The sequence below is a fragment of the Cottoperca gobio genome, chromosome 16 (assembly GCF_900634415.1).
Source record: "Cottoperca gobio chromosome 16, fCotGob3.1, whole genome shotgun sequence".
NCBI classification, from domain to species: Eukaryota; Metazoa; Chordata; class Actinopteri; order Perciformes; family Bovichtidae; genus Cottoperca; species Cottoperca gobio.
Window position 1 is genome coordinate 5229363 of NC_041370.1, and position 19966 is coordinate 5249328.

A 19966-nucleotide genomic window follows, 5' to 3' on the forward strand; every position below is an offset into this window, starting at 1 on the left:
TTTCAAAAAAAAACACAGAACATTTGTTTGAGAATCTTTTTGAGGGGTGGGTTTTGGTTGTTTGTTTGTTTTTTAATATATTTCATGGACACTTAGTTCCCAAAGTCAATATAATTGTATAATGTTTTGAAATAAAACGTTTTGCCTTGCAGAAACAGTTTAAATGGAGCTACAAAGATGTTCTTAGAATGCAAATAGAGATCACGATTGAAGACTTTGCTCACATGAGTTTTAGAAGGTAATAAGTGCCCTTGTTGTGAGAACATCCTCTCAAGATGATCAGTGTTTCAGAAGCAAATTAACATGACTTATGTATGAAATATGACGCCTTTATATTTCCCCTTTATATCTAAAGAAACACAGGATGAATAATGATCTTCTCAGTTCCCATCTGAGATTTATGTTCACATACATAGGCAGCGAAGGGAAATCCAAACCTGTCATGGGCTTGTGTTTAGTTTAAAAACCGTATGATGTGTGGTTTAAATTATGACCAATTTCAATGCATTATAAAATCATCTTTTGTTGGATTTATAATTCTTTTACAGACAGTGGTATTATTTTGGATGACGGATAGGAAGAACATCTATATATCTTTTTCTGACAGTCTCACTGTTCTGCACAGTCACAATGTTAAAGTCGTAAACCTATCATTAATCCCCAGGTCTCTCATGAAACTGGCTGCTCTGCAGTCTACCCTGGAGGTATTACATTGGCCATAACTACCCTTGGCTTTTAGGCTATGACAGAAATTATGACCTTAATAAAGTCGACGGTGCAATATTTGCATGCATAAGCATCTTGCAAGTGATACAAAAAGACTGTCTGGCTCTGTTTAAGGGCTACCCTGGGCCGTCTCTTGGCAGGCCGTGGATGTCTTCATGACTTAACGGCCTGTCAAAGTGACTCAAAAATACTTAAAGAATAAAGTCCGACTGGCCTAGTTCAGAAGTGCCACTTGTCATTTACCTTTTTTATGACAAATACTAGCATCACAGGACATTTATATGGTCATATTCCTTCTGTTGCTTCAGTAAAAGTCCTTTAAAATATTTACAAGGGGTTACAACGTAGGAGCATTTTACACCCAAGATAAATCGAACTTAATCTTTCCTCATGCTCGACTAAGTCGGTTCACTTTAAAGCAACAATAATATCTCTGTTCTTGTACGATGGCAGACGTCAAACTGCATCACAGGCCGTCATAAAGATGAAGTGATGTGAATGATGTATCATTTTCAGGGTTCTGGCTCTGTTTATTTCTTGGCGATTCTGCAAAAAAACAAACATCCTGCACTGTAACTTAATTCTCAGGATAAATCTTTCAGCAGGATAAGTGTAGCTGAATGTGGCTGGTGTTTATCCAGTAGTCCCTCTCATCGTAACGCTGCTGATAAATGTCGCAGTCTCAAAACAAAGAATGCTGGTCTGCATGATGTCCAATAATTGTTGTTTATGGCCCCCTGTTGGATAACAAGGAAAAGGATACTTTTCTGATATTTAATGTTTACTGTATGCATTTATATACTGACAATATGTTAACATGATCAACTTTCCAAAACGCATTTCAGTTTGCATTTGTCTTCTCAGGGACATATGATGGTATTGGCAGAAATACTATTATATTAATCTTAACATCTACATATGATCTTCTTTACATGTGTGAATCAAAAGCATTGCTTGGTTGGCTATAATTTGTTTTCCATCTCAGATTTATGCCGAGAGAAACCTAAAGTTATCTAACATTTCCAGAGATGCTGTGTTGAGTAACTGTGTGGGTTCAAAACTCATTTATAAAGCACAGATCAAATAGCATAATCATTTGGTGTGTATGAAATAACCTAATTGCCCCTTTCTGCTTTACACTATATTGTATTTTATATATATATATATATATATATATATATATATATATATATATATATATATATATATATATATATATATATATATATATATATATATGTTTTGCTTTGTTGTTAAATCAGAAGTAAGAAACTTCCAGCTGCATATGCAGAAACAAAATGGGATGAAACTGGTGAAATAAAAATTAATTTATGGTGTTGAAGGTTATTTAAAGGCTCATCTGTAACATACACGGCGCCATGAAATCATGACATTTTAATCCATTCGTAACTAAACTTTAAGTTTTATTTGTGTCATATTTAAGCTTTCTTTCCAAGATGAAGGCCCAGTAGAGAAAGAACAATCTTTATCAAATCACATGAGATAAGAAAATAAATGTGAATATGCACACAATATTAGCAACACTTACACAAGTCCACCGCAGGTTTTTCATTTCTCACTGAGTATTTGAGGGGTGGGGCCTGTAATGCCCGTTGGCAGTGCTGGGGTTTGGATGCAAATATCACGGCTTTGTAACTAACTACTTGTCTGAGTTGGATGCACTTCGACGCTCCTAAGTGGATTTAAAAAGCGCAATCGCAGGAGCTTCAGTGCAAACATGCGTCCTCACTTAAGAAGACGAAATAAAAAGTCTGAGTGACTAAATTCATCGGAATATATATATATTTTTATGCGTATAATCTTTTACTGGAGGAATTTATTTTTAATCCATTGCACATCTTCTGTCTTGTGCATCCTCTGCACAGCCTGCAAGGAAGTGAACTCGAAATTGTGACAGATGTGAAAGAAATGAAATCATATGTCTTTTTAAATGATGACAGAGAAAAGTTGCATGGGGGTATCCTGTAGGAGGAGTTCTTTGTGACCAAACAAGTATCGGATTTTCCCTTATAAAAAAGGAAATTGAGTCCCGACCGCTCAATGAACAGCATTATTCGGAGCCCCCGCTGTACAGGTGGGTTATTCTTATTTCACATTTTACTATTTTGATAAACTGATTCAAGGCTTTGGTAAGCGTTTTTTTTAAATGAATAATTATCCTAATTTGGGGTTCAACTTTGTTATAACGAATCTACATTTGTGTTTGTTACTTTATTGTACCCTTAACAAATAGAAAACGATCTCTTTTTAACATGTTAATTGAGCATCATTATCGTCATTATCATTATTATAGGTTACTATAAATAATATCATTATTATCTGTATGCCTGTGACGAACATAATACCTTGATTTAATTCCTAAAACGTGAAACTCTAAGTGCTCCATCATGAGTGCTGCTGATTTTTCCTTTTAAAAAAAGTAACTTGTATCCTCAAGTAACACTAGATCCTTGCTGCTCTCTGCAGCTACATACATGTCATCCTCCCCAGCGTCAAATTGACAGGCAGGGAGAGATTTAGAAAAACAACCGAGCAGTGACATGCGGCAGAAACGCTGGACTGGGGACAGGTGGGGATCTGCACTTGATTTTCCTTCTCTCTGAGCAGCAGTGCAATGCAAACAGCTGTAATCCAGCATGGTGTGCGAGCCTCCGAGGCAGATCTGAACTGTGCTTAACTGAGCTGTACAAGATCAAGCCTCTCTGACTGCTGGAGCTGTGCAGGGCTTTAGTCCGACATGGAAACTCAAAAAGAGAGAGAGTTTTTGCGGTGGTTTCATTGGATGAAGAGGCTCTTCTCCGCTCCTAGTGTTGAGTGTTTTTCAACTGATGCTCAGTTGACCTCTTACTGCCAGAATTCTTTAAGCTGCAGAGCAGAGGAAGTGATTACCAAAATGGTTGAGGCTTCTGTGGGTGCTGCTTGCTGGTGCAGCCAGGTGTTTCTCCACACTGAGGTGGACAGGCTAATCTTCTTCAGATGTAGATTAAAAAGGTGTTGAGCGCTCGGGTACCTGCATACAGATGATGCCTCAGTCAACACCTCATTTCCCCAATCCCTCTATTATTTCTTCACCATCATTTTTACGTTCTTCCTCTCTTTCTGTTTTTCATTGTGGGCTAGATTGGCGAGCACTGCTAGAGTTTATGGCTTGGTTGTACAAATCATGGATTGTATTCATATGAAAATGTACATGAATGTTCACTATGACTGCGTAAAATCACCCACAAATTCCTGTAACTTTGCCTCACACACGGGCAGGACAACCACATTTTTTGTACCACTAACTCTACTTTTGGAGGAGCAGATGCTATTTAAAAATAATTTCATTTAGAAAACAAGAGAGTTTTGAGGTTAGTGTGGGGCCACATGTTGCAGGGAACAGGGAAAGGTTGGCTCCAAGGCTCCGATGTGAGGAAAAAGACATTATGACTCACGGTGAAATCTCTGAATTTTGTGCCTTTTTTTGTCCTTTCTTTGCCTTCTGTGTTTCCTGTTGTGCCGTTATTACTGTCCTCCCATAACCTTCTCAGTTTGTGTGCGATCGAGGCATTCTGGCCCACGTTATAGGTGTTGATGATCTTTGTTCAGCTCTTAAATATGTGTTAAATAGCCAGTAGGTTCAGTCACAGGCAGAAAGTTCATCGACAGGTTGCATTTGTAACTCTGAGCTCAGAGTTGTGGCACCTTCTCAAATTCAATACATTCCCAGTGTGGGAGCTCCCTTTCAGTGCTTGAATAATTGATAGATTAAACTTTGGATTTACAAAGGAGGCAATTTAATCTCCTGACTATTTGATGAGAGGGGCTTAGTTTCATTGGGCTCAGCTGAATGTAGATGATGGAGAGGAAAGGCTCACAGTTTAATGGATGAGGGAGCAGAGACAGAGAACTTTCAAAAACACACAGGTGCCACGGAAGCTCCACAGTTGCCTGGTGAGATGACAGGCAAATGTAAATGGGCTAAGACTACAACAATCTGTTTTCTCAGTAACCTTACGGCGCGGTCTCTTATCTCCACGGTGTGTGTGTGTGTGTGTGTGTGTGTGTGAGCAGATATAGAGGGGCTGAGGTGTGCTTCTGGCAGGTTGCACAGAGCCGTGGGAGTGCTGGGTTATGAAAGAGTCTCTGGCACATGTCTTGAGTTACTCAGTGCTGGAAAGGTTATGTTCTGAGTGATCTAGAGACTTAGCATGTCCCATTCTCCACTCTCTCAAGTAACAGGTGCTGCAGAAGACTGGCCGCACCACTCTTTTGGCTCATTCCTGTAAATATGACTTCAGCCGAGAGGTGTCAGTGACATTTGTGAGTCATTAAGTGTTAAGATGTAAATAAACCTATACTGGTGGGGAAGAGAGAGTGAAGTGTTTCTCAATTAGGAGAGGATACACTTAGCCCTGTACTTTGTTAGGTGTAAAGCAATGCTATGGAATTGTGATGATTATAAAAGAAACAGAAAATTAGTCTCTAGGATGAATACATTCTGTATTCTGTGACTCATTCAGCACCAACACGCTTCAACAGATGCCCGCGTTTATAAGCGTCGCTACTAAACTCCATTTAGCTAAAGACATGAAGCGACGTCGCCTTAATGTTTAACAGTAATGACATTTTCTTTACTAAGGGGTTTTCTTTTCTTCCATTTCAGTACTGAAATATAGTGCAGCTTCTCACAAGATGTCTCATCATTTCCACATGCTGGAAATCAATCTGGACTTTTTTTGTACCCGTTCCTGTCAGTTAGAAATACAAATGTATTATTATTTCTAGAGTCTAATTCATATTCTGGATGCTCAAATGATTTTGGGTCAGTCCAGTTAAAATGGTGAAATATGAGATTATTTTTTTCCTTTTTGATTTATACTTTAACAAATAATGCAATGTTGCTCGCTGGAATGTTTAGACGCACTGAATGGTATTGTCCTTTGTGTGATTCAGAGCCACAACCAACTCGACAGCCAAATATGGTCCTATTTTTCTTTATTGAGCTGCGAGGGAGGACCTCCCATTGCTCAGATCCTAACATGTTCTGTGTGTCCTCTTCACACAAGAGCTGTAAATACAGGCAGCGTATGACACTATCTCAAAAAGATCTCAGTACCAAATATGACAACGGCCTTCAGTCGGAGTGTGTGTGTGTTGCATTTCCCAGAGAGCGTTAACTTCACTCTACTTTCAAAGAATGAACACGCTCAAGTCATCATCCGAGTCCAAATGCAGCTTGAAACGCCGTGACCCCGAAGTGAATGCAGTTCAGGCCAAACGATAAATTCTTGTTGCATTAGGTTAGAAATGAATGTCGCTGGTTATGAGTATGTACATGTGTTTATAGCACACTGATATTATTCTATCACTATTGGAAAAACATATTCAAGTAATAATTCTACTTTTTGGAAATATGCTTCGTTTTCTTGCTGAGAGTAAGATGAAAAGATATATATATATATATATATATATATATATATATATATATATACCTCTATAAAGATAGAGTCAGCAGCTGCCTAGCTTAGCTTAGCTTAGCACAAAGACTAGAAAAAGCTAGCCTAGCTCTGTCTAAAGGTAACGTTATTCCAAAGCTAAATCGAAGGGTAAAACCTACAAATTTTACTTTCTTGAATTATTTCTTTGTCAGGTGCACTAACTTTTGGAATCTCGCCATAACCATGAAGATGCGTCTGGTCCAAGAACCCAGGAACAGCGATAGGCTTGGAAGCTAATTTTCATAGTCGCCAAACCGAGGACCGTCATGTTATGCCATTGGGCCCCAAAAACCTTCTTCCCCACAGGCATTGGGAAAGATACTTTTTAAATGCAGATCAACTACCAAGTATAAACACTTAAATAGCCCATATTGAAATCATTATGTCCTAAAAGTTTTATTTCACTAAAAGCCGAATCAAGGGTTATTTTCCTAAACTTTAATGAACTGCCGTTCATGTGAGCCAGCCGAGGCGGGGTTATAGGAAACGCTAGATCTATGGGCCCCACACGTAGAAGAGCTGGGTAATTGTATCACTCTGCAGTCTTACGGTTACTCAGCTATTTTGAATGAACAGGAATAAACAAGACCACAGCTCCAACGTTGTATCCAGTTCTCGTTATACGTCCGCGGTCTGGCCAAGAAATAGTTACTCTCAAAACAAGTAAAATTGCAACTTGTTTGTTTTTACACCTCAGTTTTGTATTGATTAAACAAACACACATGTTCATCGGGGAGTTTTAGAGTTGCTGCTACGCAGATTTTGTCACTTTTGGACAGAGCCCGGCTAGCTGTTTCCCCCTGTCTTTATGCTAAGCTCAGCTAACGGGCTGCTAGCTGTAGCATTACGTTTATCATGCAGGCGTGACAGAGGTATCAAGCATGTGATCTAACTCTCATCAAGAAAACAAATAAGGTGAAAGTATTCCTTTAATGTTACCTGTAACAACCCTTCTCCTAAACTGTCTGTCTTCTCTGCCTCCTCTCTTTCTCAGCAGGTCCTGTTACAAGCAGATGTGGATTCACACATAGTCGAGAACCTGCTTCCACCTTCTTTCAATTGTCGAGCTCAGATTTTAGTGCCTCCTTTAGAGCATCTTTATTTAGACACATGCTTTTGAGTTCAGGCACTTACTGACAGAAACCCTCCTCAAACAACGGGTTCCCTGCTTCCTTGCCGGCCCACTCCAAGTTTCATGGGTTGAACCACCAGAAGTTCGACAATCTCCTCTCCACTTTCTTCATCCTCCGCACAACCCCTCAACCTTCCCCCGACCCCCCACGCCTTCACCCTACAACCCCGCGCTGTCTACTCCCTTTGGCAGTACTACTACCAGCGTGATGGCTTGTTGTGCCCCGGGCTCGTTTAGACTTGCATCCGCAGCATCATCCTCCACGACGCAGACTTGCAGACGCAGCAGCCACTAGAGTGAACGACACAGAGAGAAAGGGGAGGAAAGGGAGAGACAGACAGAAAGAGAGCGTTACCGCAGGAGAGAGGAGGGATCAACTGTCCCGGCAACAGAGTGATCCACCTGTCCCACAGAGGAAGGGGGGCCCCCCCACCTGATCCATCTGGTCGCAGGGGGGGACCCTGCGAGGCCGGGAAGGCAACAGGGACTATGCAGCTGGGACTGGTGGCGCTGGCAATGGTCTTCCTCAGCTCCATGGGTCACAGCGATGCTCTCAAGCTCTCCAAGGCGAGAAGGCAGAGACGGGGTGAGTTCGCTCTTTCTCAGTTTGTTTTGATCTCATTTATCTTCCTCTGTAGCACTGCTGCCTTTCGTTACTGCCGTCTGAGTCACAGTGGTGGACGTCTTGTAAACATTTAACAAGCAAAGTAAAGATAACATTTTGTTTATTTTCTCATCATTCTTATTTGTTTTTCCTAGATGGGTTATGTTAGGTTCAGTGTTTCCCCTGAATGGCTCGTCTTTCTTCCTCTTTTTAAGATTATGCCTCTCTCAGTTTATGTAAAACTTTTATGGGTATTAGGATTGTTTATTGAAAGGGTTTTGATGGATTCGCCCTCAAAGCCATCACTCTTTTTGTGTCTGGCTCCGTGGGCACATCATGGAATGAGTACCTGACAGTTCTAAGCTCTCAATTGAACCGTGCCGCCAGTGTTGTTGGAAGCATTTTTCTGACCTCATGCAACCGCAAAGATGGTGCTCGGCCCGGCTTGCAGTATATCTCTGGCCTTAGAGTCTCAGTGCTGGTGTTACTGTCAGCTTTGAAATAATTCTTCCTTTACACACAAGGAGCTTTCAGCCAATGCCAAGCTCACCCTAACCTCTGTGAACCAGAATTCATATAATACCATGACTGGCCGCAGTAACAGATGTGGTTTTATTAAAACCACACATACTGGGAAGGAAGAACTGTTATTTGTATCACATAAAATGAATATTTTTTTACAGTATATTCACTCACATGAATATGCAATGACCTTAAATGCTGTCGCAGTTTGTCATGTGCCAATGTAATGAGGACAGAAGGATGTGGGTCACTCGCCTCTACAGCGTCACAGTCAGTTGAGGCTTCAGATGTGGGAGCGATCTGCAATTCACACCTCTGATTTACAGCTTTTACATCTTTAATGTCATCAGATATCTCTCCCTGAATGAGTTTAGTATCATGCAGAGATCAACCTGATACCATCAGAGAGGAGAGTAGCTTCAGACAGCGCAAACTCTCTCTTTTTCAATCCTCCACGTGTCACAAACCACTTAAAACACCACGTTCTCTAATTCCTACACTCCCCACCCCCCCTAAAGCTTACTCCCCTGGGCCGTTATTAGTTTCTTTTATTTGCGATAGTGAGCAACAAGACCTGGCTGTAATCGTTGCATTCGAGGTTACCGTGACTCAGGCATGGTGTAATCTGTTCATGGGAGAATCCTTTTACCATCTGATTTATCTCTGGGAGGCAGGACGACAGATGGATTGCTGTGTGAGGGTATGTATATTTAGAGGTGATACAGTACAGAACTGTAAATCAACTCCAAAGTCTGTGGTTTCGTCTCCTACAAAAAGGATTTGCACTTGGACACACTTTTCTTGGAAATGATTTAGATTAGTGGTTGCGTGTATCGGTTGTGCCTTTTTGGAGGATGAGGGAATTAAAAAATGTCTGAATCTGGGATTACAAGGACGTGAAGAAAATGCATCTGCTGTCCATTTTCAGACTCAGGCCAGGGGGATACTGGCTGTTTGATACCACTATAGAAAACCACTGGCAGGATTTGATTCTTGGCCTCGTCTTGTTGCACTTTTCTGATGCCCTACATTTCTGACCGACCCCAGTACAGGCCGTGTCTGATGTTAGTTGCCTGATTTTTGACTGGCTCTTGGTAGGCTGTCAGCCTCAATTACCCTGGTTTCTCCAAAAGAAAATCTGTTAAGGATCTCCGGCAAGCAGTTTGAAGTAAACAGTGAGTAACTGTTCAAACAAAGATGTTTGGCCTGGCCCCAGGTTAGATTAAGCTGCGAGCATTAACCCGTGCTTGTTGGAGTGATAAAGCACTTTCAGGTTTATGGCTGAATCTGTGGAGATGCCAGCTACATTTTACAATGTTTTTCTTTTGGCATAATGTTGACAAATGTCCTTTTTATTTAGTTTTGAAAATACATATCTGGCTGGAAACGATTTATCTTTTTATGGTTATAGTACACCATGCTGTTATTATACCTCAACCTGACTGTTCTTTCCTCTCTCTTTATTGTGTGTATGTTTCCACAGTTAGTACTGAGGGGCCTCCATCTTGCCCCAAAGGCTGTGAACGATGCTCAGAGTACAACGGCTGTATTAAATGTAGGCCCAAGCTCTTCATCTTCCTGGAGCGCAATGACATCCGACAGATAGGCGTGTGCCTGGCCTCCTGTCCAATGGGATACTTTGGCATGAGGAACCCAGAAGGCAACAACAGATGCACCCGTAAGTTTCACTTTGTGTTGTAGACTGTTGACCAAAGGGACATTGCAAGCCCCACTGTGCATCCACAGAATTGTAGCAACACATCTGGAAACTTCCAAATCGAGCAGGCTCAAGCTAACTTCTTGGCATAAGCCAACTCTGTAGAAATCCACACAGCTGATGTCCAATCAAGCCTGCAGAAGTGTAAACTATCTGTTTATCTTTGGCTCAACATCTCCAGCTTGTGTACACTATGGGGGTATTTGGTGGAGCAGAGGGATACCCTGTTAATATCTTTGTCTTGAGCATGTTACTTGTATCCTAAATATGAATGCAGAAAACAGCGATCCTACCATTTTTCCAACCCTAAGTTATTTCATGCTGCTTCCCTTCTTCCGAACTAATCTGTGCTACTATTCTCCGATGCTTGTGAGTGAATGCGAATGACCACTTGATGAATTCCTTCTGTTGTTGCTACTTATCCCTGTGGAATAAAGCACCAAACCCAGCAAAGTATGTGCTGAACTGGAGGAAAGTCAGTAGAACTTTTAATTGAACTGGTTTTCATTATGGTTAGAGGCAGGTTTGGCTTATTTGGAAAGTGGGTGGAAGGGGGGAGGGGAGGAGGCACAGTCACAGTACTTACTAAACTTACTTAGTTGTTTCTGGTGGCACCGATCCCTGATTTTTAGCGGAGGAGTGCCAGCACCTTAGTCTGTTGTCTGTTTCCCTGAAAACAGGATTAGAACAAAGTCCCAACAAAAACATCACAAATGTTGTTTGTCTGTTTTTGAGAATATGTCTGTGTTTTTTTATTTAGCCCTCATGTGCAAAGTTCATGCCAGGCCTCAATACATGTTGGTTATACTTCACTTTTACACTCTTACTAACTGTATCATACACAGCCTCTGAAGTAACTAAGGATGAGCGGGGCTACGGTTATGATTCTTACGCACAGTAATACATTTATTACTTTAATTAACTCAAATGGTCAAAGTTATCCGTGGCTTCAAGTAAGTGTAGGTGTTTGGCGGACAGCTACAATGCACATCAGCCTGTTGTGATTTTCTGCTACAGTTAGAAAAATGCAAGCTATTCTTCTTTAAAGATGTTTTTCTTCATTCCTGCATCACATAATACCTGTCAGATGTGCTGAATAATACTCTGCTTATGATGATGCATTATCTTCTACGTTTCGATAACAGGAGCTTTAATTGTTTTGCTCCAGCTGTCACACTATAATGATGAGACTGTGTTTTACAGCCCTTAAACCATTTTATTCTAATTTAACATTATAGATTATATTTAGACATGCATCTTATTTTTCCATGTGAGGTTTGTTCCATCAGTGCGAATGACACAATTTTAATTATTATTATTATTATTGGATATTTTTGCACTCTTCCACTGTCCAGGTTTGTTGCAGAGAGGTCCACATTTCCTCAGAAAATTCTTTTCAGAGCCCCCCCCCCCTATTATCCAATCATCTGACTTTATACATATCATCCCAGAATGTCTCGTGCACAACATTTATCTTACATTACAGGGCAACAAACATCAGTTCTGTAGCTGTCAAGGACTTAAAACTAGTAATTGGGAGCAGGAGGCTTGAACCAAGCGAGGAATCAGCGTTAGATCATGTCTGACCTTGCATAAGAACATCTGCAGAGTAAACTGTAAGCTTAGTACACATGCATACAGTGAGTTGAATACCTTACCTATATTCATAAAGTGGAATTGACATATTTACATCTCCACTGTTCTTCCATGAGAGTAAAGATGTGTCTTTCAAGATAGAGACCAAAGATGTTTTAGAGTCTTTTAAGATGTTTGGTTTTTATCCCCCTATACTTGTAATTATCCAAATTGCGTGAAGTTGTTTGTTTGACTGGAGAGTTAGAGATTTTAATGAGCCGGAGGTGTGCTGAAACTCTTGAGAGAACCACAAGAAGTGAAGTGATACGATCCTGGCTGTACTCATTCACACCTCATTCTTTCCAAAAAAACAAGGCCTGTGGTGCATGTGTTTTTAAGAGAAGAGTGTCACTCCCCCTAAATGTGTTGTTTAATTACTAATAAATCTCTCAGAGGAAATAAAATATAAGTTCCTTATGTCCTGTCTCTGGAGAAGCATTTGCTTTTTTTTTCAGCCCAAACGTGCAATGAATATTCCACTAGAAATGATCTAATAAAATGAACCATCACCAGACACAATGTGACTGTAACTGATTCGATCCTCTCATTTGATCCTCTCTTTTTGTCTTTCAGAATGTAAAATAGACAATTGTGAAGCGTGTTTCAATCGCAATTTTTGCACAAAATGTAAGGAGGGCTTGTATTCACACAGTGGGCGATGTTATGTCAGCTGCCCTCCTGGCCAGCGCACCGCCAATGAGACCATGGAGTGTGTCGGTGAGTGACCTTTGACCATTAACATGAACTGTTTGACTAATTTCAAAACTTTAGCTGTGGGATCTCTTAATGCTCTTGTAATGAACCAGAACGTTTGTTTTCAGTGCTTTTCACTCCCTGAAGCAGCTGGTACTGTAGGTGTGAGCCACATGTTGACTCAATTCTTTATTATCACTTCATCTGAGCAGCTAACTATGTTCTGCCTGGAAAAGTGGAAGTGAACTCTTGAGAAAAATCACAAGATCTCAAGATCTCTTTCTGTTCTTTTCCTTTTCAACTTGTTTGTCGTAAGTTAGAAACAAAAGCATTAACAGTTGTTGTTCTAACTTGACCCCGCTGGTCCACCGAGACTAGAAATCTAACATTAGTCTTTTAGTACATTTTCAGGTTCATAGCAAACCCTCTGAATCTGTCCCTCCTTAAGTACAAAAAAAACAAAAGAGATAAAATTACTTTCAGATTTGGAAATGACTTAAAGTCATTATTCTGAGCAAAGACTGCTGAGCTGTAAAAAGCAGACGTGTTTGCTGCAAAACAAATGTGAGATGTTGGAGCTGTGGAACATTCAATCACTACTTTAGTCCCATTTCTTCTTTTAACCAGGCCAGCGTCCTGCAGAGTGCGAACTGGGAGAGTGGAGCCAATGGGGTTCCTGTATGAAGAAGAACAAAACATGTGGATTTAAGAAAAGCTCGCAGTCTCGGGTCCGCGTGCCCCTTCTGCAGGTCCACAGCCCAGACCCCTCCCCGGCCTTTGTACCCTCACAGACCTGTGCCCCACAGACAGAGAGGAGGAGATGCGTTGTGACCAAAACGCCCTGCGTGAGAGGTAAACAAAAATACATATAGTGCAGAAAATGATATGTAGCAAGGACTTCTGATTGAAAAGTGAAGTTACTAACTAGTGACAGTACTCCCATTACAGATGAACAAGCAATAAAAATCCATGTGCATCGTGAAATGTTAATATGATGACTGATGGAACCATTACTCAACATCCAAAGGCTTGCGTTCCCGCCAGCGTGTCTGTAACCCGCAGCATGTTGATTGGGTTTGGTTTGGCTGAGCTCACAGAAGGATACAAAATCTCTTGACTTCTCAGCATGTAAACAATAAACACCATCTACGAGCCAAGCAGATGAAGGGCAGGCATTACGCACTGCAAAGCTGGACAAGGATCAGAGCTAAAAAAAAAGGGCTATTTGTTCTGAAGACCATTGAAGCGTGAGGTTTACACGGCCGTGACATGTTTGCTTGGGCTCTTATCATCCACACAGCAACTTGCTCTCCAGCAGGTTAACAGTCGTTCTCAACAGTCAATGGCAATTATCGACTTTCACAACAGCTTATGAGTCGCTCTTGGCCTCAATCACAGCTAATAAACGACAGAGCGCGCCAACTGGTCCGAGGTTTATTGGATGAAAAGAGCAACAACAAAAAACAACGATGGTCCTGGTTATTGGCTTTTAAACCTTTTGTCCTTAGTGATGAGACAATATTTACCTGCAGTGGTGTTGGGATGATAAGCCTTGAGAAACACCGAAATAGCAGGGAGTTGTTATTCGGTTTGTTCTCCTCGACGGCAAAGGGATTTTTGTGATTATCTCTAAATGTCACCGTATACTCATCTGCTTTGCATAATGAGTCAATTTTAACCAAAATTAGAAACTTGCACTCATTTACAAGGACTGAGAAAATCGTTAATGAGCAGTATTTAAAGTCTGTTATTGGACGGTGACACGTTTAGGGCATTTCGAGAAACAACAGCCAAATTGCGTAACGGTATGTGCACGTTGTTGGCAATTGTACACATGTTACAACATGTAACAGATGATATGCCTGCTTATATGCAAGTAAACATGTAGGACGCTTGCAATATTCAAGCGCCATCCTCTTCTGTGGACCAGTTCCTTTAGGGCTCCGAGTCTAAAGAACAGAACATGATCTGACATTGTCCCATATAGATCTGTGGTAATGTCCAGAGGGAAGGAGGCTGGCTTCTCATTGCTCAGCGAGGAGTGGGATCTTCATCAGACAGGCACAATTTGAGAAATGAGAAGCAAGGTTTCTCTGTTTGACACCTGCATCCTGGAAAGAATGTTAGCCTTTGGTTGAGAAGAATAATTATGTTATAAACTTCCCTTGAAAAACTGCTACGTTAACAACCACATTTCTAAAATTGGTAGGTCATATCAGAAAGGCCTCTGTGAGGTAATTCAAGGGTGATGGCACCATGACTCAGGTGAACACAACAACAACTCACAACAACAAAAGAGAGCACAGCTGTGGATCCATCTGTGGGAGTCGGCTGGCAGGCTGGCTATTTAAAACACAGGGGGCAGACATTGTATAACATTAGTGATTTAGTGGTCTGCAGAACACACGCTTTGTGTTGATTTGGCCGCAAATCTTTTCCCCTTTTCCTAAAGTTCCACAAAAATGGGTCTCACGCGAAACAGAATTTTCTGGATGTGTTATTGCATTTGTCAGGCAAAATTGTTTAGCTTGGATGGAAAGGAGGTACAATCAGGGCTGTCATAAACTGATGGAGTTCCCCACTCTTGGCTCCATTAGTGATTTGTTAGAGAAGTAATTAAGTCCTTACACAGTAAGCACATCAGCTCAGATGCTGCAGAGTGTGTGTGAGGACTCTTAACTTCACTCATGCTTCACTCTCTCTCATTGTGCGTCATTGATAGGAATTAAAACTATTAAGTGCTTGTTTGAATGGCGGCCATAAAAGCTCAGAAATATGTTTATCAATTCAAGACAGCACATAACTGATGATCATAAAATATTCGTGTGTGATTTGAGCCAAATGAAAGTATTGTTTTCAGGATTTTGTCATTAATGGCTCTCGACAAAGATGAGTTATTCCTACTGTGTGGGACTGAGCCTTGTTTTCAGTTGAGAAAAGTAATTGTGACTCTGCATGGGCCTGCGGTGAGGAAATGTTTTGTGTCTGTCCACATTCAGCTACACTGAATCCACTCCATCACCATGTAATGATTTTCACTGGCTATGTAGAAACATGTTTTTTGGTGAAATTTGAGAAACATTGCACCTTTTGACTTTTAGTTTTTCTACTTTGCGCTTAAAACCGAAGAATCATAACTGTTTGTACGACAAGTTTAAAAACGCTAGTAGGGAAATAAACACAGACCAATAGTTCTAACTGCAAAGCAGGAGACAAACATGGTGGCGCCATAAGCCTCGCTGTTGTCAACTGCGTCGTGAACACTGTCCAGCCCTTGGCATGTGTTCACTCAGTTTCCAGGATGTGCGGAGACTCTCAACGCACAAGTTCATAACAAACATCCTTCAGCCTAACTACTCTCCTTCAGATATACAAAACTGAATACTTTTGAGTGCTGCCTAAACAATAGCTATCTGATACTAGACGCAATGTCCATTTCCACTTTGTGACAGCTCTTCACGTTCTTATGGGCCATTATCGGGCCCTTGACAATGTTTAACTCATTATGCCAGAAGTGATTTTAAAGTGATTTATGTGACAGAAGATTGTGTCACTTGACTGTCCCGAGTGCGCTACATGTGCTGCATATTAAAATCAGCAGCAGAACGAAGCTCTTTCCTCTCCTAAATGGGTTACATGTGGACATTAACCACACCGTGATGGATGTTTGTATTTATAGTGCAATTATACTCTGACTGTAATTATATGTGACAGGTGTGGATCATAATGCAACCAGCAGAGAGGAGATGGGTGGGAGACCTATGTGTGTGTTTAGTGGGACAAGGAAGTGATTAGCTATTGAAACAGACATTAAGACAAAGAGTCTGCAGTCACGCTAGCGGCTCTCTGAGGCTGTACCAGGCGGAAACCTCCGGGTCTGACAAGCGACGCCGACGCTGAAGTACCCTAAATTAACATTTCTTTCCCCGTGTCCAGCATGTTTATAAATCAATGAGAAAATAACCTTGAACTTCAAACTTGATTTATTACCTCAGTAAACATTTTCCTGTCTAGTTTATGGTCTCAGTCGCTAGTTTCAAGTCCTCTTCAACACAGCATGATGTTCATTTGGTAAATGATGTTCCCATTTAGAGCAAAATAGACGATAAAGCAGCGTGTGCTTTAAGGCGGGGTTACCTTGTGATTGACAGGTCGCTACCACAGTGTTGTCGGTGAGGGTGCTCTCCGAGTCCTTCGTCTCACAACTTTAATCCTTTCACCGTGTGTTTTCAGATCCTGAAAGTTAACCCTAACATTTTGGTAAATCTTGTTCGGTGCTGGGTTGTACTTTGCTCGACCTTTTGGTTGCAAAAACACAATATGGCGACGTCTAACTGGAGACTTCAAAACAGTAGTCCACAAACCAATGGGTGTGTCATTAGTGTTTCAGGTATTTGGTCATAAGCTTGGACTATTTAACATTGTGACCTGATGGCGGAAGTTAAGGGATCATCAAAGTTCTAACAATAGATGCTGTTGGGAACAGAAATGTCCCAACAGTTGCCAAGGTATTTCGCTTAATGTACACATTTGTAACTCATAGTGGCGATACAGGAAGGGGTTCACCAAACTGATTAGGGTTCAGCCACTGGGGACATGATAGTCGGTGCAAACTTTCTTGAGATATTTCAGTCTAACGTGGCTAAAAACGATTGACTTCCAAATGATTGATGTATTATTTTATCCTCTCAGATAATTATTTGTTGCCGCTGCTTTACTTCTCCTGTCAGTGTGGCTAAACATAACATTATGTTGGCACTTATGAATAATTCTGGTCATGGTGTACACTTGTATTGAAAACCACACAGCAGTCACGACCCTGAGTTGTACCCTATCATCCACTTCCTCGTCCTTCAGGAATTTATTTATTCTGTTTAGGCAATCGAGGCACTTCTACACACAACAACATCTGATGATGACAGATGTCTTACGGGAGTTTATTTGAGAAGTGTTATAAACTATTAATCAGATTTTCTATGCATTCTCATTTCAGAGAGGAAGAGCAAGGGAGACAGACAAGATGACACAAACAGGAGAGAGAGGGAGAACGCACGTGGACGTGGACGGGAAGGAAAAGGTGGCAGTAGAGGAGGAGGAGGAGGAGGAGGAGGAGGAGGAGGAGGAGGAGGAGGGGGAGGAGGAGGAGGCAAGAGGAGAAAAGGCCAGAGCAGGACCACAACTGCTCCCAGCATCACAACCAGCTCCGTCAGCTAAACTCCATCGCCTGCTGGATGGGGCTGAGAGAAAAACAGAGACAATGCCTCACCCAGCAGCACCAGCCATAGACAGTTCAAAGTGACGAAGGAACACATTAATGCTGCTATGCATTGTAGAAGATGCAAAGAGAACTGGAGGATTGCTGCAACACAAAAGGCTTCTCTGAGCGTTTTGAATAGATGAACATTTCTGGAAGATACTGGTGTCTTTGTGGCGTTCAGAAAGACTTGTTGGGTTTCTTTCGACCGTGAGGGATCACTGTTGGACCGCATGTCTAAGCAGCAAAGCCATGTCGAAGATTGTGGTTGGTGAACCGATGTAGCTTCTTGAACTAAGAACAGATTCCTGTGTTTCAAATGCAGCATTCAAGCTGGAAGTCTGATAATAAAATGAAGGTTATCTTCCCTCCCCTCTGATCTATGATGTATTTTGTTCCATTCCGATTTTTAATCACAATCTGTTCTTCATTTGTTTTCATGTTTTTGAGACGTGGCGGCAGATGGACTTTCCCAAATGCCGCTGTGCGTGATGTAAAGACAATGAACGGTATTAAGTCTTTGTCCCTTCATTGCCTGTTGTGAGATGGAACAAAAAAAAAGAAAGGCACTGGAAATCATTTGTGGTTGTTGAGGACAGAAGGTGTTCTTTACAGTATATTATTTTGAGGAGGGAATCTATTACAAAACAAGCCTAAGAGAAGATGCAGGAGAATTACTGGCTCATATCTTGACTCAAACTTTTGCCTTTTGATAGCTTAGTTGTTTGTTCCCAATTAAATGTTCGTGTTTGTATCAGAAAATAACTGCACAGAAAACGAGGAATAAAAAACATGAGTATTTGCATGTGTACAAGGTTGCATGTGCGTGCCTTTGTGCATGCAAACGTGTGTGTGTGTGTGTGTGTCTGTGCGTGTGCGTGTGTGTTTGTCTCTACCTAAAGTTTGTGTACTTTGTATGCATTTCTGCACGGAATCAAGTTGTTTGTCAATGGAACTTAGTGGTTTGTAAATGTGTGTTTACATTTGCACATGTGTGTTAATATTGGACTCGTAGGAATTGAAGGAATAGGTTCTGGAAAACAAGAGGAAGTAAATGTAAATGCACAGTGATATATCGAATATGCAGTAACTACAAGCCACTGATTATCATATAAAGCCATCAAATCATCAGCTGCTCAGTAATCATGTCTGTTTGCAACAGGGTCTGAAGATTTTGCACAACTATAATGTTTCCTACTGCTCAAGTTTCAGAACAATCATAGCATTTTACACATGTATACTCCAAAAGCTTCATGACGTTACAGATGCAGAGAAAAGTCTTTTTGTTTTTCTTCCTTTAGATTGTTTTCCATGTGTCTGTTTGCTTTACACAAGATATTAGTTTCAGGAGAAGTTACACGCTACATTACTCATTCATACTATGGATTGCGATACTGAATATGTCAAATTGTGTTTATCATCTAACATAAGAAGTATTAGAATCATCATGTATAGCTTATTCTGTGAAAGCCTAAATAAAGTTCAGATGAAGCTGATGAAACTTCAGTCATACACTGATTTTGCTATTAGTTTGTCTGATTTACGTTAGATTGACTTTCATGATTTTGTCTGCAATCGATGTATCGGTTAGTCATCCAAAATTATCTTATGGTATAAAAACATACACTTGTATTAATGAATGAAATGTTTTACACATAAGGACACAATCTTATAAAGACTTCCCTATGTGGTGGATCCTTTTCTTGGGTTTTATATATATATACATATATATATATGTATATATGTATATATATGTGGCGTTCCCAGCGACACAACTTTAGTAAAAAATTAATATAAAGTGCAATAAAATAAAACTGCTGTATTTAGGCTGCTTATGCTCAGCTCTCTTGTGCAAAGAGGGATTATTATAAACGTTTCATGTGCACTCACTTGCGGTTTTACCTCCACATAAAAAGTGGTTTAGAATCTGGATAAGCTTGTTTACTGCCCGTCTGACCACTCGTGTTTTTGCCCAGTCACATTTAACAGTAGAAACATTTCACCATGTTCTCAGATGTCAGCAATTATTTAACCAACAGTGCAATAAATAAACAATAGAATAATGGCCCAACGTGTTAAAGTAAGACCCAAGTGGCACTTAAGAGGAATTAAACCTTATTGATTAAACAAAACAGTAATAATTTATTCATATAAAAGACTTAAGCACACACGACAAGGGAGG

The 19966-nt window shown here is 40.7% G+C and overlaps 1 protein-coding gene across 1 annotated transcript; it reads left to right on the forward strand.

Annotated features, from left to right (window-relative positions):
• Nucleotides 1-2554: 2554 nt before the first annotated feature.
• Nucleotides 2555-18972, forward strand: rspo1 (R-spondin 1). Its single transcript, XM_029452443.1, has 6 exons — nt 2555-2821; nt 7225-7945; nt 9969-10163; nt 12411-12554; nt 13158-13382; nt 17524-18972. Exons 2-6 carry the CDS (start codon nt 7849-7851, stop codon nt 17742-17744), a joined length of 882 nt encoding a protein of 293 aa, XP_029308303.1. The 5' UTR covers nt 2555-2821; nt 7225-7848; the 3' UTR covers nt 17745-18972.
• Nucleotides 18973-19966: the final 994 nt, after the last annotated feature.

Bases quoted from the DNA above. Each gene is read 5' to 3' on its own strand.
- rspo1 (XM_029452443.1), top strand. From the start codon at position 7,849: ATGCAGCTGGGACTGGTGGCGCTGGCAATGGTCTTCCTCAGCTCCATG. The intron at 12,555-13,157 runs GTGAGTGACCTT...TCTTTTAACCAG, and splicing joins TGAGACCATGGAGTGTGTCG to GCCAGCGTCCTGCAGAGTGC. The intron at 13,383-17,523 runs GTAAACAAAAAT...TTCTCATTTCAG, and splicing joins CAAAACGCCCTGCGTGAGAG to AGAGGAAGAGCAAGGGAGAC.